Source organism: Furipterus horrens, unplaced genomic scaffold (genome assembly GCF_987537825.1).
Source record: "Furipterus horrens unplaced genomic scaffold, mFurHor1.1.pri manual_scaffold_13, whole genome shotgun sequence".
Taxonomy (NCBI): Eukaryota; Metazoa; Chordata; class Mammalia; order Chiroptera; family Furipteridae; genus Furipterus; species Furipterus horrens.
Genome location: NW_028327183.1, coordinates 27,873,355 through 27,891,005, shown reverse-complemented (window position 1 = coordinate 27,891,005; position 17,651 = coordinate 27,873,355). Strand labels below are relative to the sequence as shown.

The 17,651-nt window shown below is 46.6% G+C and overlaps 1 protein-coding gene across 1 annotated transcript in view; it reads left to right on the top strand.

Annotated features, from left to right (window-relative positions):
* The window catches only part of COTL1 (coactosin like F-actin binding protein 1), a 38,505-nt gene extending 25,925 nt beyond the window's left edge, over positions 1–12,580 (top strand). The window contains exon 4 of the mRNA XM_090260617.1: positions 11,264–12,580. Within this exon, the coding sequence (XP_090116743.1) occupies positions 11,264–11,374 (111 nt within the window). The 3' untranslated portion in view covers positions 11,375–12,580. The remainder of the gene's footprint in view (positions 1–11,263) is intronic.
* Positions 12,581–17,651: the final 5,071 nt, after the last annotated feature.

Below are 17,651 nucleotides of genomic sequence, written 5' to 3'. Positions count from 1 at the left end.
AAAAGGATTTTTGCAAAACCATGATAGGGAGGTGTGGAACCTAATAGATAGGGGTTTCTTTTTCAGGTAATGAAAATAATCTAAAATTGATTATGTTGATGGTTGTACACATCTGTGACTATACCAAAAGCCACTGAACTGTAAAAAATAAAATACACACACACAAATAGGCTGTAGGCCATGTGGCATCCTGGATTGGATCCTGGAACAGGAGAAGTGGGGAAATCAGAAAGAAGTCTGGACTTTAGTTATAGTACTGTTCCAATGTCAGCTTCCTCGTTGTGACAAGTGTACCACAGTAACACAAGAGGTTAATAATTGTGAAATTGGGTGCAGGGTATATGAAAACTTTTGGTACTGCCTCTTGCAACTTTTCTGTAATCAAACGTTATCCCGAAATAAAGATTTTATTTAAAAAATAATAAGAAAGGGAAAAATTCCTATCATTCCATTATCACAGCCTATTTTTCCATCTTCCCTACCAGCTCTGTGGGCGAGCTCACCCACCTCTGCATTGATGCAGACGCAGCCTGCAAATCACAGTCTAGTTGGCTTCTTTTTATTTTTCACTTAATTTCATAAATTATGCGACTGCAGAGCCTCTGTAATGAACATTTTTCTGGTGGTTGACTGTCTCATGTCCCAAGTATACTGTAATGTACTAAGTGTTCCCCTGTTGTTGGCCTCTTGAGTTGCCTCCCATTTTTATTTTTATAAATAATGTTTCAACCAACATTCTAATACACACAGCTCCTTCCTCTCTTCCAATGAGTAGCTTCTTTAGAATAGATTTTCAGGAGGTGGGGTTCCACAGTTAATAGGCATGTTGATCATTTTTTAAAAGGTATGGGTTGTCAGCCCTGGCTGAGTGATTCAGTTAGTTGGAGCGTTGTCTCGAACACAAGAAAGTTGCAGGTTCAATCCCCGGTCGGGGCGCATATGGGAGGCAACTGATGGATGTTTCTCTCTCACATCGATGTTTCTTTTCTCTCCCTTCCTCCCTCTCTAAAAACAATAAATATACCCTCAGGTGAAATTAAAAAAATAATAGTAAAAACGAAAAGGGATGGGTTGTCAGGTTACCTTCTAAAAGGGCTATTACCATGCCTGGGACATAGTACGTATTCAATAAATTGTTTTAATGGTTAACCAGCTCTCACAGGGTCTCCTTCATGGCAGCAGAATGGAAAATGCAAAAGGATGCATGTTCTATGGCCAACATCTCCTGCTGAATTCTGCCATCCACCCTTAGTTAGCTCTCTTTGTTGGCCAGCCCTGGGAGTGGCCAGAGAAAAGGGAAAAGCAGGGAGAGTGTTTGCCAGGATGTGTCCCATGAAGGCAGTGTTTTGAATCTTGCAAATTGTATTGATAAAATACAGTAAGAAAATGGATCATTTTAGCCATTTTAAAGTATACAATTCAATGGTATTAAGGGACATTCACTGTGTTGTGCAATCACCACCATTGCCTAGCTTCAGAACTGTTTCATCACCCCCAAAGAAAGCTCTGTACCCGTTAGCAGTCTGCTGAGTTCCTTTTAATCTAGAACTCGCCTCAGTTTGGTTAAGTGGGCCAGTGAATAAGAGTGATTTCAGTTGATAGTGTTATTTTGTCTGCAAACTCAGTACATTGCAGCCAACATGGAAATCGTCTGGCTCTCTGGCCTGGGATATGCAGGGTTTGCTGGCTTTGGGTGTGGCTGGATCCAGGGCTGAATCAGGATCTTCCTTTCATCTCTTTTCTCAGGGTTTCGCCTCAGGTGGGCTCTGAACAGCAGGAGGAATGTCCCAGGCACAATGGTTCTTCTTGTCTTGATTCCAGGGAAAGAGCAAGCCCTCTTCCCCAAGTGTCAATCATTCCTTTAAAATGACCGCGACTGGCCCAGCCTAGGTCACATGCACATCCTGTGGGGCAGAGAGACGGGTCTTCATGATTGGCAGCTCTGGCATGATTCCAGTTAAAAGAAAGGGATGCCGGTATGTAGATGAGGAGCACAAATGTCCACTGACATCTTGAACTGCAGGTGCAATGTAATATTTTGACCATTACCTTTTGCATTTCCACCTATGCATTTAAAAAGGTTTATTACCTAAAACTATTACAAAACCTCACATTTATACTACAGTTGCAAATATAGCTGTCAAATTACAAAGGATCAGTTATGCTGGCATAATGGTGTCTTTTGACAGTCATAAAAATCATGCTGATGCTGGCATATGTGTATGTTTCCCCTTTGTTTAATGGGGACTCAGACCAGATGTGCTCTAAAGGACCTTGCAGATGAGCCATTCTGCATTCCATGTTTTGGGGACTGGATTACTTTCCCAGATTTTGCCATGATTTCCGCATTAAAAATAAGTGGACTAACTTTTAGTTTAAGGTTATTTTTATTGTAATAGAAGTAGTATACCCACATCCTTATGCTTTGTGTGAAATGTAGAGGATGTAAATAGGTGTGGATACAGTGAAATCAAGAAGGTAGGTCTTCTACTTGCCTGATCGTGAGCAAGTCTTCCTTCCTGGGCCTTAGTTTCCCCATTTATAAAATGAGGTGGATGAGTTGGCTTGCTGTGTCATATTCTGTTTCGACATATTCTGAAATTTTTCTTTTTTTTTTTAATGGGGTACTTTGTTTATGACAATATCTTACCTTTAAAGGAATCTTATTTTACTTTGTCTGACAAAGAGACAGGGTGTACAATGGTCTGGAGTGTAGTCTTTTGAGCCAGATGGTATGGGTTCAGATTTCAGCTCTACCACTTACTGTGTGGCCTTGGGCACATTGCTTACCCTCTCTGGGCCTCAATCCCCTGAGATCCAAAACAGGTAATATAGTATCTGCTTCTTTGGGTTGTTGTGGGGATTAAATGAGTAAATATAGGGAAAGTGTTTAGAACTGTGTTTGGTGAAGATCCAGAAGGAGTAGTTATAGTTATTTCAAGCTGTCCTTTGTAGACCCGGGTGTGATGCCCAGCTTTCTATGCTGTGAATTATTTCCTTAGAAGGTGGTGAGCCATGGGTGCCGGGCATGAATCTTGATCCGAGTTGCCTAATTGTCTTGCAAATGGCTTAGACCTAAGTCAAAGCCTTACCGACACAGCCAGATCAACTATTAGCTTGAGGACTTTGGTTAAGTAACTTTATCTCTGGATCTGTTCTCACTTATGAAGAAGAGAATATGAATTTTCACAGAGCTGTTGGCAGGACTGAAGAAAAGCAATGGCTGTGAAGAGTTTCTCCATTTTGGTAATTGGTGAACTCCTATTCATTCTTCAAAACCCCAACTCTTTACCCCACTCCACCAGCCTCAGTCAGAATTAATTACTTCTTTATCTATGTTTCAACTAGGATCCAGATTCCACCTATTATAAATTATAAATAAGTGTCTCTAGAAAGTAATCTTGAGGTCAGGGACCATGACCACTTTATTATGTGCTAGGCACATAACAAGTACTAAAAAAAAAAAAAAAACAAAGACGAAGAAATGACTCTTCACATAGGCTCTAGACTGTGTCTGATTCTTTCTGTATTGCTAGGACAGAGGCTTGTAAATCTTCAGTAGATGTCCTTTGGGTTGAATTAAATTGTGGGAACTGGTTACACTCAGGGAGGGATATGGAGGCTGATTAAAATTTCCGAAGGCTCTGCTTTTGTTTAAATAGAAAGCAGAGGTTAGCACTGATTGGGTCAGCTGGGAGAACCTACACACCTCCATTTAATTAGATTTACAGGCCGCTGCTCTCCCATGCAAAGTATCAGTTGTCACGCAGCACTTGGGGACCATCCATAGACTCCTCACTGCTCTCCTGAGGGTTTCAGCTGTTTGTTTTTATGCTTCTTCAAGCCCGTGGTTCATAGTAAGGCCCTTGTTCTCCTCAGAGCCAGAAAGGGCCTTTTGTGTTGGTTCATTTCACCTGGGCCTGGGCTCAGGCAATGGGGCTTTGTTGCTCATGTAATATATGTATAATTTTTATTTTATTTTATTGATTGATTGATTTTTAGAGAGAGAGAGAAACTTTGTCTCATGGTTCCACTTTATTTTTTATGCATTCATTGGTTGATTCTTGTATGTGCCCTGACCAGGGATCAAACCTGTAACCTTGGCGTACTGGGAAAACGCTCTAACCAAGTAAGCTACCCAGCAATATATTTAAAACACAACCACCTGATGACAAATACAGAGCTCCTCAGCAGCCTGTGATAGGTGATGCCAGGAGTCATGTTTGGAGGGCCAGGCTTATTCATCATGAGCCATGTGCTGTTACTACCCCCAATACACAGATGAGGAAATAGAGGTTTGGGGAGTGTTGAATCAGAAGTCAGACAGTAGGGCATTGGAGACCTCTTTAATGGGGAGGTGGGGAGTCAGCCAGCCCCGCAGCCAGGTCTGTGCTCAAATTCTTTTAACCAAGCTCTGAAAATTTGGGATGATGATATAACTAATGGATTTTTAAAAGTTAAATAAGATACCGTATTTAATAATTGTCTGATGCATATAAAGTGTTCCATGTAGGTACTATTTACTTACATATTCAATGTTTGTTGAAAGTGAAAATAGTTTGGTATTTACTGAGAGTGAACATCTGTGAGTCTAAATTGTCCTTTAAAAAAAAATTATGGAATTATTTCTTTGGGAAAAGTTCCCCAAAGTGGGTACAGCTAGGGCACAAGAAATGCTAGGTATAGTTTTGACCAGGTAGAAACTGAAGACCTAAACTTGGATTTAATTTTGCTTATCAATTGATCAATAGCGGGGGCTAGTTGGAGCTCTGGGTTAAGAGGATTCTGAGGTTAAGTCTGAACTTAGTGGGAAAGTGCACGATTGATTTGTGATATCTGCCGTGGGTACAGGAGGAAAGAGCTGGGTATGTTTCCCACATTCTTGCCCTGATCTAGCTGGAGCCCTAGACAGAAATCAGGCAAAGTGGAGTCAGGGCTTCTGTAACCGTCTGTGGTCGGGAAAGCAGGGGCCAGATTCCAAGCAGTCCCCCAAAAGCTAAAGCGGTGGGCGGGCCTGCAGGGTGAGGATGTGAGGCGTATGGATGGCTGGCTGCCTGTTTTTGGCTCAAAGCTGTCCACACTGTGCTTCAGGATGCCGCTCCTCCTGCCCTCCATCTGCAATGGACAGCTGTCCTGTGCCCACCAGAAATGTGCCTGCATGCCTCTCCTGCCCTCTGTTCTCCCCTTGGTGAAGTCAGGTCTCATCATTGCTGAGCTATGGTGGTGATGCAGATGCCGTTGTTACTGAATCTGTCAAACACGAGACCACAGCATTTTGGTGTTTGTTTTTTGCTGTTCTGTGATGACTCAATGCCTATTGTAAGAACCTGTTCTTTTTGAGTAAATTACATCTTGCTGGAAGGAGTTTTTAAACCTTGCTCTTTGAAGCACTTCTGAAGGTTGTAGAAGGGAAGTGTGGGAGGCCCAGGAGGGGTTGGCAGCTGAATGCCCAGCAGGTCTGAGGCTGTGCATTTTCATCTGGCTCATGTTCCAGCTGCTGGGGACTGGCTGCTTTTCTTCAGTGCACCGAGGTCTTTGGTTTATAATTTAATCTTTGCCCACTTGCGGAAAAGATGCATTATTGTGGCCAGCATGTGTCTCGTCCACCCTCTGCTCCATCTCTCACAAGTGGGAGAAAGAGTCTGTCCCCCGCATTATATGCAAGGGTTTGGGACAGGCCTGCAGCTAGCACACAGCTTTCCTTTAGAAAGCCAAATTCTGATCCCAAAGTTGACTTTTCTGTGCCAGTATTCTCCATTGCCCCTTGGATTCTGGTGTCCAAATCAGAGCTTTGTCCTGCGTGCTCTCGGTGCAGATCCATGGGTGACTGGTGGGAAAAAGGCCTGGAGAACCTGCTGAACCTGTTTCACAGAGACGGAAACCAGGGCCCTGAGCCATTGACTGCTTCCTTCAGGGCATTTTAGAGACCCCTAAGTACCAGAATTTTGACATCTGAGGACTTAAAAAATTGTCTGACATATAACAGGTGTTTGGTAAGCATGTGTTTGCTGGAAGAATGAATTGCATTAACTCACATTATCTTTGGATACAGTGAAGATCACATTTGCTACTTGGCCCCACTTTGTAGAAATGTGCATTGCTGACATCACACACTCCCCACCCATTTTCTCTTCCAGACCTTCTCCTGCATTCTCTGCGTAGGTTAGGCACCCACCTAGACCTAATGTTCTAGGTAGAAGACTTGACAGTTCTGCCCAACAGACCTTGTCTTGTCCCTGTCCTCCCATGGCTTAACCGTGCCCCCAGGTTTTGGGTGTGCAGCTGGATTTGGTATCTTCTCTCCTTGAGGGCAAGGAGATAGAAGCGTCATTGCTGTGGTTATTCTGAGGATTCCCCAGTCTTCCCTTCATTAAAAAAAAAAGAAAATGGTAGGGATGGAGAAATCAGTATGGGGTGAGAGAAGAGGAACCAGCCACTCCCTGTGCCTTTATCCTGAGTGTTTCAGAAAACTCCTCTATAGCTTAGACTCCCCTAACAATCTTGAGAATAAAGGTGAACTGAGGATCATTTAAAATCTTATCTAATCATCCTTGAGCACTTACTCTGCACCAGGCGCGTGCATAGTTTCTCAGACCTTTGCACACTCATCAGATCCCCACGACGGCCCTAGGACGAAGGTTCTCTTATTGTTCCCATTTGCAGATGAGGAGACTAAGGCTCAGGGCAGGTAAGTCAGGCTGCTGGAGATGCACATGGACAATTGTCCCTGTTTGTATTGGGTCCAAATCTACTCCCAGCGTGCTTTAGGACTGAAGCTGGGGTTTAAACTAGGCAGTTGGGAGCCATTTTAAAAAATGAGATGATTTAAAACAAAGAATAGAAAAATATTTAGCACTTTTAAAATCAACCTTGCAAATAGATTCTTGACTATGTACAGAACCCTGTTGCTAACCCCAGTCCTTCTCTAGAGTTGCTTTCCTCAGAAGCAGAATGGTATCTGTCTCACATCTTTGAAGCATGAGCATATGTGCACTTGAGAAAAGTCACGGGGACAAAATGTGTCCTGAATTTGGTTGGTACGCGTTTCCAAGCCATCTTGGAGTCATATTTAGTCCTGCTGTGCAGAAAAGGAGGAGGCCCTGCCTGAAAGCTATTAGCCAGGGACACAGCATTCCTGGACATGACAAAGATCTTTCTAGAACCACAGGTGATGTTGTCCCCAGACTGGTATATTTTGCTTAGAAGTGTGTGACATCTGGCTTAGGCAGCTTTGACATGCTGATATGGAGTGCCAGGCAGTCCCTTGCAGCCCAGGAGGGCGGTTGTGGAGGAGAGAGGGCAGGAGAGAGACCAAGGCCAGTACCTCACCCCCAGGCCCTGCCCTTGAGGCTGCCATGTGCTCTGGGGTGAACTGAACCCCTCCTCTCAGTCTCTTGTTGCTTCTCTTTCAAATGCGGAGGCGAATGTCAGGGTTTCTCTTTCAGCTCCATCCCCTCCCCTTTCTTTTTTGTTAACAAAATTATAACGTGCATATGCACAAATCTTAGGTGTAGAGAATGATACAGTTTGAATTTTAAAGTTTTGAATTTTTGTACATACCTGTGGAACCACCACCCAGATCAAGACCTGGAACATTTCCAGCCCCTAGAAGGTTCCTCCTCCCCCACTCAGATCAGCTCCAGTGTTTTATGGTTAATGATTCTCCATGACTGAGCACAGTGTTCTTTCAGATTCTCTCCTGTTCTATCTAGACCTGCACTGTCACCGGCCACCTGTGGCTGCTGAGCACTTGGGTTGTGACACACATGTACCATACGCACTGGCTTTGTGACCCTGAGTATGGCGGGAAGAATGTAGAAGAGCTCGTCGATGCTTTTGTACATTGATCAGGTTAAAAGAGCAATATTTTGAATATATACAGTTAGATAAAATATTATTACAATCAATGTCTCCTGTTTATCTTGCTTTCCTCAATGGGGCTACTAGAAAATTGGAAATGCCCTGTGTGTCAGTGTTGTCCCAGGATCGGACAGTCTCCTTCCTAAAAGGGAATTGTCTGTTGGTAGTGTCCCCTGCATCTGCCCCAGGAGCCATTGGTGGCACCCGGAGAGTGTCAGGGACTGACCGAGATTCTGGAGGTGTGAGCGTGGTGGGGAGGTGGCTGTGCTTTGCACAGACGTGTTCTTGTGGGTTTTAGTGTGGTTAAGTCCTTGCCGATCCTTCAGGTCTTAGGCCTTGCCCCCAAGTCAGGAGCTGGCTGCCCACAGAGCCCTTTTTGCTCATTTATGCCTCTTTTTATTTATTTAATTTTAAAAATGCTCGCCCAAGGACATGCTTATTGATTTTAGAGAGAAAGGAAGAGAGAAAGAGAGAGCGAGAAACATCTGTTGGTTGCCTATGCATGTGCCTGGACCAGGGATTGAACCCGCAACCTTTTGGTGTACAGGACAACTCTCCAACCAACTGAGCCACCTTGCCAAGATGCTGCCTCTTTTAAAAACACACAATGAAGTCCATGCCTGGGGCTGCTGGTGTGTCTCCCTTGCCAAGTCCAAGGCCCACTTTTTGAAGACTGCTGGTGGTGGAAAAATGTGTGGGTCTTTTTAAGTTGGGTTTTAGGCTGACTCAGACCTTTTGGGGACTTTTTTGTAGTCAACTCCTGAGGGGAAGAATCAACTCACTTTTGAAGCCTCTGAGGATGTGGGAAGGCCTGTGAGGCTGGGACTGCCTCTGTGTGGCCGGGACCGCCTCTGTGTGGCCATCAGCTCCTGTCTGCTCTTTTGGGTGCTGGTCCCCATAGTGGGGGTGGATGAGGTTACTTTTCTATGTACATTTGTGTGAGAGAATAATTTTTTGCTAATCTTTTGGTTTTAAACAGATCTCTGGTATGTAGCATAGGGTTTAGGGTTGCTTATTTTGGAGTATGAAACAGCCTTTTTTAAAGGTAATTTTGTTCATTTACATTTATTGTTATATTGTTTTCATTAGATTCTGTTATCCTGTTTGGTTCCTTATTTTGGCCAGAATTTGATTTCCCATATACTTGTGGTTTTAGGTTGGACTGTGCCCGCTGTAGATTTCTTAGCCCTTATCAAACTTACTTCTTAATCTAAATCTTCCAATGGCTAACAGACACGAACAGGAGTGTCCTTATTGCTTTACATGGCCTTATACAGCTATCACCAGCAGCCAGACTTTGAACTTCCTTCTACAGGCACCCTGAGCTGCTGGCTTCCTTCTCCTGAGTCTGCCCTCTGCCCTTCCTCCGTGCCCCTGGGGCTTGGGGTTGAGAAACACTTTCATTCTTGGTTCTCCTTTCTGGCTCCTACACCCAGCTAAGTGTTCACTTGCACTGAGAACACACTCAGACCCTGAGCAGCACAGTAGGGAATAGAAAGGATGTTTAGTCATCCTGGCGAGTTACACAGTCTCTCCAAGCCCAACTGGTCAGACTTATCATAAATAAAAAGCTGATACACTGAGGGAGGATTAAGTGAGAAAATGTGTGAGCCAGTGTCTGTCACAGACTAGTTGCTTGATAAATAGTAACCTCCCCCTCCTCCCTCCCTGTTTATATTCTCAGTGGCTTGGCCTGGCAAACAGGTTGTGGTCGTACTGTAAAACTTGACCTTGAGTGCTCTCCTGGTGGAGTCATTGTACTTGGAGATATGACTTAGGTTTCTATTCAGTGGCATTTAGTACATTCACAATGTTGGGCAACAGCCACCTCTGTCTAGTCCCAGATATTTTCATCACCATCCCCCGCAAAACCTTGGACACATTAGTAGTCACTCCCTGTTCCCCCTCCAGACCCTGGCAGCCACTTATCTATTCAGTTCTTTCTGTCATTATGGATTTACCTTTTACAAACATTTCATGTAAATGGAACTCTACAATATGTGCCCTTTCATGTCTGACTTCATCACTTAGCATAATGGTTTTGAGGTTCAACCATGTTATAGCATGAATCAGCACTTCATTTCTTTTTATGGCAGAGTGATATTTCATTGTGTAGATAGATTGTATTTTGTTTATCCATTCACCTGTTGATAGACATTTGACTTGTTCCACTTTTGGGCTGTTATAAATAATGCTGCTAGGCATATTTGTGTGTGTTTGTGCACATGTATGCTTTCATTTCTTTTGGGTAGAGCTCTAGGAGAAGAACTATGTGGTCCTAATAAAGGGTTTTAAGAATTAAATTTGCCAATATGTGGCAGTGTCTGGTACACATGGTCCTTAATAAATGGTAGTAATTATTTATGTTACTCCTTTGTGGAGTTTTTTTTTTTTATTTTTTATGTGGTTGATTTTCTGACCTTCACACTTGTTACTTATATTTTGGTAAAATTTTTATTCTCAAGTTTTTCTTATTTATTGAAGTCTTATGATCCACATATTAAAATAACCGTTGATTCCTCATGGCTCAAACGTAACTGATAAGCCAGATCACCTGCTTCACTCATTCGTGCCACAAGTATTTACTGAGTGCCTCATGTGTGCCTGGTCTGTGGAGTTTTGTGGTTGAAACTTGTGTACCCGAAGAGGGCACAGTGACTGCGTTTACCTTATCACTAAAGCCCCATCACATGGCATGATGTTTGTTAAATGAGTGCAAACCAACCCCCTGCCTACAAGTAACTGAGTGTGGCTGGGGAGCTCAGTACATACTTCATGCATTCAATATCTGAGCTGGTCGCTCAGACCTGGGACTGGAAACCCTGTACCATCATGACTGGGGGAACTAGTTTATACCAGCTCATGAGAGCCAATCAGGTGTCTCTTCCCAACTCCATGGACAGTGATGCCATGTTGGCAGCTTGAAATCAACCACCAGAGGAATATTTACACCATGAAAATGGGCAAAAGCTAGAAATCAGGGATTCTCCCTGCTCTCTTTCTCTCTCACCTGGTGTTAAACGTTTACCAACACAACAGCCTACTTTTCCAACCTCATCTCCTATTATTTTCCTGAAGATGGTTTTTCACAAATGGGGCAACTGAAGCATAGAGAGTTGAAGGAACTTGTCCAAGGTAACATGGTCCGAAAATGACAGAGCTAGAATTCAAACCCACATCCAACCTTGGCCCATTTCCATGGTTTTGGGACTACACAGTACCTTGACTTTACCCATTTCCTGATCTTTAGTCATGTTTCTTTTTTCGGCCTATTTTGCCACCAAATTTTATTTTGATCATCTCTTAGTATTTTAGGTGTCAAGACCTCCTGGTGTGTTGCATGAGCAATGCTTAGATCTTGTCCCTTCTTACCAGGAACTCTTTGTTTTATTTGTCCTTGCAGAATTTCGCTAAAGAGTTTGTGATCAGTGATCGGAAGGAGCTGGAGGAAGATTTCATCAAGAATGAGCTCAAGAAGGCCGGGGGAGCCAATTATGATGCCCAGACGGAGTAACCCCAGCCCTCCTGCTCCCCTTGCCAAAGTCATTTGCCTGCTCTCCGGGGGAGGGGACCGCGGCTTCAGCTACCAGCCCACCAGCCCACCAGGGAGAAGAGATGCAATGAGAGGCAACACCCACCCCCAGTCTGCAACCCAACTCCCCTTCCCGGCTTCCCTCATGAGTCCTGTTATGTCCTGTCTTGCAAAGCTCATGGAACATCTTTCTTTCATATTCCTTTTTTTTTTTTTTTTTGTCCCCCTCTTTTTTGTTCTGAAGAAAAATCATTATGATGCCGAGATCAGATCTTGGCGCCTCCTGTGGTGACATCATCAAATCTGGGCGCCTGCATGGTGACCCCTCTTCCTGGCATTTCCCCAGTCTGCCCGGCCTCCTCCGCCATGACCTCCTGTTGCTCCGGAGCCCGGGCCAGTGCTGCCATCTTGGCTTTCCTCGGCTTGCCCACCCGCCTAGCGCTGAGGAGGCAGCTGTGCCCAGAGCCATGCCGCTGAGGGCGGCCTTCATAAGCACACGCACTCACCCCCTTGTGTCAGGCTCAGACCTCCTAGAATGTGCTCCAGGGTCCCTCACCCACCTCATTCAAAGTTGCCTAAGCTACAGAGATGGTGCTCGGTGGTGAGAAGTGTAGGCCTGACTCAGATCGAAGGAGAAGAGATAAAATTTGCCTTAAATGTTGCCTGGCGTTCGCTTTCCCACCCTTTTGATTGAAGTCCCGCTATGGCATGGAGTGGGGCAAAGGTCTGAGTCCAGATTTGACAGAACGAATCTTTCAGGGTTAACTTCCGAGGCTCCCCAAGTGACCAGGACGTTAGGGATGGCCGCCTGGGGTGCGGAACAGAAACATAGGTAGAACTGGGAACTGACCTTTTACTTATGGGATGGGCCTCTACCAACAGCAGGGACAGCGTGGGCCAGGGGGCCTTTCTGCCACCTCAGCTGTGTGTGCAGTGGGGCCCGGCCTCGGGGGGACCAGACACTTGTGGTTTTAGTCCTATGTCTGCACCACACATTCAAAGGATTATTATTATTTTTTTCAAAGAAAGATGAGATTGGCTTGGTTCTTCATGAGCATATTTTATATTGTTCTCTCTTTTTCCTTGCTCATTTCGTTTGGGGGGATCTGTGCTGTATTGGGGTTGTGAAAAACATCTGCACTCAAACAGTTTACAGAAATAAATTTTTTGTTTGTTTTTCAAAAAATAGATTTGTTTGATTTGTCTTATAGTTTTTTATTTTTATTTTTACTATAAAAACAAAGGCCATTGTCATCTTCAGATTTAATAGGCATCTATGGAGCTACTGGTGGCTAGGCACATTCCTATTGAGAATCTTATTTAGTTTTTAACAACCACCTTAAGAAATAGATGCTGTTTGTGTCCACATTTTCTGGAAACGGAGGCTCAGAGAGACTGAGACCACCTATAGGTAGAAAGAGGCCGAGCTGGGTTTTGAACCTAGGTCTCCTGATGCCCCTGTGCTGAGGTTGCTGAGGGGAGTGGAGAGGCCCTGGAATTGAGACAGCGGTGTGACAGCAGGGTTTGGATATTTGGACAGAAGGCTCCCCTCTGTCTTTTCAGGGGAAGCTGGACCTTGACATCCTTTCTGAGGTTGTCCTAGAGCTTAAAACCCGGACTTCCAGCATGCCAGACCCGATGGGAACTCAGAATCAGGCCAGAGGAGTTTCAGACTCTGGCAACTCGGTTTGGAGGAGCTGAGTGTGGGGTGGGGAGGGTGCAGGGAATGGGCAGAAACCAAAGTCAGAGCGGGAGGGAGTCCTGCAGGTGTGGGCAAGGCCACGGTTAAGCTGCCCTGCAACAGCACGGAGCTGAAGGTTGACCCCTGGCCCATGCCAGCCAAATCTGGGTTCTAACACCTGCTCCCCTGCCCTCAGCTGTGTGGCTTTAGGTAAATCAGTGAACCTCTTTGGGCCTTAGTTTCCTCATATGCAAAATCAGCAATAATCTCACCTACGATTCTGAGGGTGCCCAGTAGGCGCTCAGATATTGCATCATGCCAGCCACTAGGTCTCACTACTTTTTCTGCTGTGTGCCCCACTTTTTCCTACACCCAGAACAGAGAGAGCCAAACTGGGTCTCTGGCCTCCCGGCCTGTGGGCTTTTAGCTCTGGTCAGAGAACTTGGGACAATTACAGGTGAGGATACCACCCCCTTCAAAGAAAAGCCAGGTTCTGTGGGAGAAAATTACAAAGGGACTAGGCCTGGTCAGAGGCATCAAGGAGAGCTTCCCTGAGGAAGTGACCCCTGGTGACGCCTCAGAACTGAAGAAGAGGACTGAGGCAGGCAAAGGTGGGGAAGGGCAAGGGGACTGCAGACAAAGGCTCCACGGGAGTGTTTGCTGAAGGGAAGAGCCAAGGGTGGAGCTGGGTCTGTGTGTCAAGGAGCTTGGTTTTAAAGATTTTATTTATTAGAGAAGGGGAAAGGAGGGAGAGAAACAGCAATGTGTGAGAGAAACATGGATTGGTTGCCTCTCACCGGCCCCCCAGCTAGGGACCTGACCCTCAGCCCAGGCGTGTGCCCTGACTGGGAATCAAACCAGTGACCTTTTGGTTCTCAGGCTGGCACTCAATCCACTGAGCCACACCAGCCAGGGCAAGGAGCTTCGTTTTGATGATAAGCTACAGCTCAGGGCTTTGCTGAGATTTCAGGGGGTGTTTGTTGGGGTCATGAGGTTTTCAAGGGCAGGGAGACCTTGCCTTTACCATCTCTTTATCCCCTGGAGCCAGCACCTGCAAGGTGCCCAATGTTTTCTGACTCCATCGGTGCCTGGCAGGGGTTAGGGATGGAGCTCTGGGAACTTCAGTCCCCTTGCTTGGACACGCCCTGAATTACTTGATGCATTGCTCATCCAACAGCTGTTCCAGATGACCCAAAATGGAGTAGGATAAAACCACCATTGTATTTTGCCCTGGATTTTGTGGGACAGGAACTTAGGACGGGTTCAGCGAGGCGATTCTCCCTAGCAGGGGTCTCTTGTTTGGTTGCGTTCAGATCGACTGGGCCAGATGTCCAAGCTAGCCCACTCACGTGGCCAGCAGCTGACACTGTGGTCCAAGAGGTCAGCTGGGCTGTGGATCAGAGCACCTGACATGGCCTCTTCTGCATGATGGTGTCAGGGTTGTGGACTTCTTATATGGTGGCTGCTGCCCACAGAGCAAGTGTCCCAGAGGACAAGGAAGAGGCTGTGTGACTTTTTCTGACCATGCCTCAGGAATCACATGGCAGTATTTCTATTGTACTCTACTGGGGAAAGTGGTCATGAGCTTCCAAGTTCAAGGGGAAGAGGCATTGACCCTACCTCTCAATGGGGGGAGTGTCATAGCGTCAAGACCTGTGTGACCTTTTTTTTAAAAAAAAAAAATGAATTTTTAACAAGTTTACTTTATTTTATTTTATTTTTATTTTATTTTATTTATCTGTTTTTAGAGAGAGGAGAAAGGAGAAAGAGAGGGAGAGAAACATCAATGTGAGGTTGCCTCTCATGTACCCCCAAATGGGGACCTGGTGTGCAACCTAGTCATGTGCCCTGACTGGGAATTGACCTGTGTGACCTTTTTTAAAGCACCACACTTGCTGTGACCAGGCACTGTGCTAGGCCTGGGTGCCCTCATGCTCAGGGGCTAGCACGGCGGTTGGGGTGGGGCAGAGCAGACATACAGTAAAATAAGCCAGTAATTGCAGTGGGCATTCCTGGGTCCTCGGGGATGTGGCTGCTCCTGGCTGACTGATCCCAGGGGAGGCATCTGTTTCTCAACTTGGTGACCCTCCTGCTTGGTGCTTACTCTCCCGGGGGCTATCTGAGGCTGGAAAGGGGGGCCCAGCCCCAGGTGCTGCCCTGGTGGGGGAAGGCCTCCTGCTGCTCCCACCCTGCAGAAAGGTTGTCCTATGACAGTCTCCCTGCTGCTTCCTGTTCTGTTTCTCAGTGAGCCACAGAGAGAGGTGAAGACAAGAAGCAAAATGGTGGCTGCAAGGGGCTGACTCCTCAAGGGACAGGAGGCAGCTCAGTGTGTAGGCTGGATCAGGTAGAGGTGGCCGGCCAGGTTGCCTCTGTTTCCTCCTCTGTAAACCAGGGCCTGTCTTAGTCTGTGGCGCTGCTATCAAACCCCATAGTCTAGGTGACCTATAAACAGCAGAAGTTTATTTCATGCAGTTTTGGAGGGTGGAAGTCTGAGGTCAGGCTGCCGGCATGGTCAGGAGTGAGCCCTCTTCTAGGCCGCAGACTTCTTGCTGTGTCCTCACATGGAAGGGCCAAGGGACTCTTGCGGTCTCTTACATGGGCATGAATCCCATTCAGGAGGGCTCGATCTTCAGGACCTGATCACCCCCCTACAGGCCCCACCTATGGCGTCACATTGGGCATTACGGTTCCAACATGTAGATTTGGGGGGACACACACATTCTGACCACAGCCTTACCTTATGTATTTATATGAGCCCTAAACGAGCGAGCTGTGCGCGCTGCTGAACTTTATGATGGCTGCCCTCCATATAGTCCTGGGAGACCATCCTTGCTCTGGGGAAGCGCTGGGCCGTGAGCAGCTTGCAGCCTAACACCAAGGCAGTGACGGAGCATCTAGATCCTTCTGCCCCTGCTGGCCAGCAGCACCGTGGGTCCACCACTATAGTTCTGGGTTTGGCAGTCACCATGTTGAGAACACAGATGCCTCAGGCATGTGTTTTGCCAGAGCAGGCTGACACCCAGATGAGCTTTGGGAAGGGCTCTCAGAACCCCCAGTGGGGTGAGGGGGCTTGTACTGGGCACCAGCACAGGGTGACGAGGGATGGTTCAAACCCTACCTCTGCCATGTGGCTATGTGACTTCAGGTAGGACATTTGACCTCTCTGAGGTGGAGCCAGGTGTTTCAAAGGTGTGTTGACCTAGATGCAGAAGAACAATGGACAGGGCTGGCTTAAAATCTTTCCCTGAAGAAGTCATGGGCCTAAGGCGTGACTACCCACCACGACCTGCGACCCAGTCAGGGATTTATGACCGACCACACTGTGAGGTTGCTTCCCATAGAACCCTTTCTTTTGGTCCACATATTTCTCTTCTTTTCAGCCCCCCAGTGAGTGGTCATTTCCTATAGGAGCCCCAGGAAACATCCCTCTCTCACTGCCTTTACCCCTCCCCTACTAACTGGGAACCTCTTCAGGGCAGAGACCTGTCCTCAGTGCCTGGCATACAGGTGTCAGTAAACTAACAGTGAGTGGGACCTCACCGGAGCAGGAGGGGGCCTGCCCAGCTCTCCAAGCCGCACACAGAACCCACAGCCCTCTCAGGCCAGGATCAGACCTGCTCTGTGCTGAACTAGGGAAAGAAGCCCAGGAGCTTCCTAGCTGCCTCCACCTGGGACCCGGCTCGCACCTCTATCACTGTCCCCAGTCTCGCCCCTGAAGAGGGGGTGTAAATCTTGTGTATCTGTCCCCCTGCTTCGAGCCCTTGTGCAGCTCCTCCGCCTTTAGGGTCTAGAACCCATTACTCTGACTGCTTCCCTCTTTTAATTGTCTCCGGAGACACCACCGGGAGGTTGGAGCCCTGCTGCAGGGCTGGGGCTGCTGTGGGACCTTGGCCAAAGGGCCTTGGCTGCAGAGACTTGGAAATCCTCGGCCAGGGGACACCTTCCTGCCATGTGAGCCTGGGGATGAGGCTCTGTCTGCCTGTGCTGGAGGCCTGGTTTGGGGGAGCTGCCCTGGCAGCGGGGAGTAAGAGAAATGAGGCCCTCTTAAACGGAGGGCTATCGGTCTGCCACAGGCTATCCCGGGTAAAGCCGAGAGAACTGGCACAGACCTCGACATGGTGCTTTCCTCGTTGGCTCACCCCCGGCAGTTCCTGTGTCTCATGTCACCGCCGAGGACGGGCAAAGCCGTGAATGGCGTGCGCAGGCACGACAGACTGCGATTCTGCCGATAAACCCCAAAGCTCAAAGGTGGTGTAAAAGGCAAGCTTCAAAACGGTGACGATTACAGAATGAGAGCAACGAAGCTAAATTTTCAAACAAAACAATATGAATATATATACACAGGAGCAAAATTACATCAATGCCATGAGAACGATGGGGGGCCCTGGGGAGGGAGAGAGGAAGGAAAGAGAGTGCCGGAGTGGGACTCCACTGTTTGTTTTATTTATTTTTGAAAGAACTGAAGGAAATATACACAATAAAATGTAAGCGTTTGTGTAATGGGCAGGTGGGAATTTGTTAGCTTAGTTTCTGTTTTCCTTATGGTTTAGAAGTTTAGAAAGGGTTTTGCAACAGGCC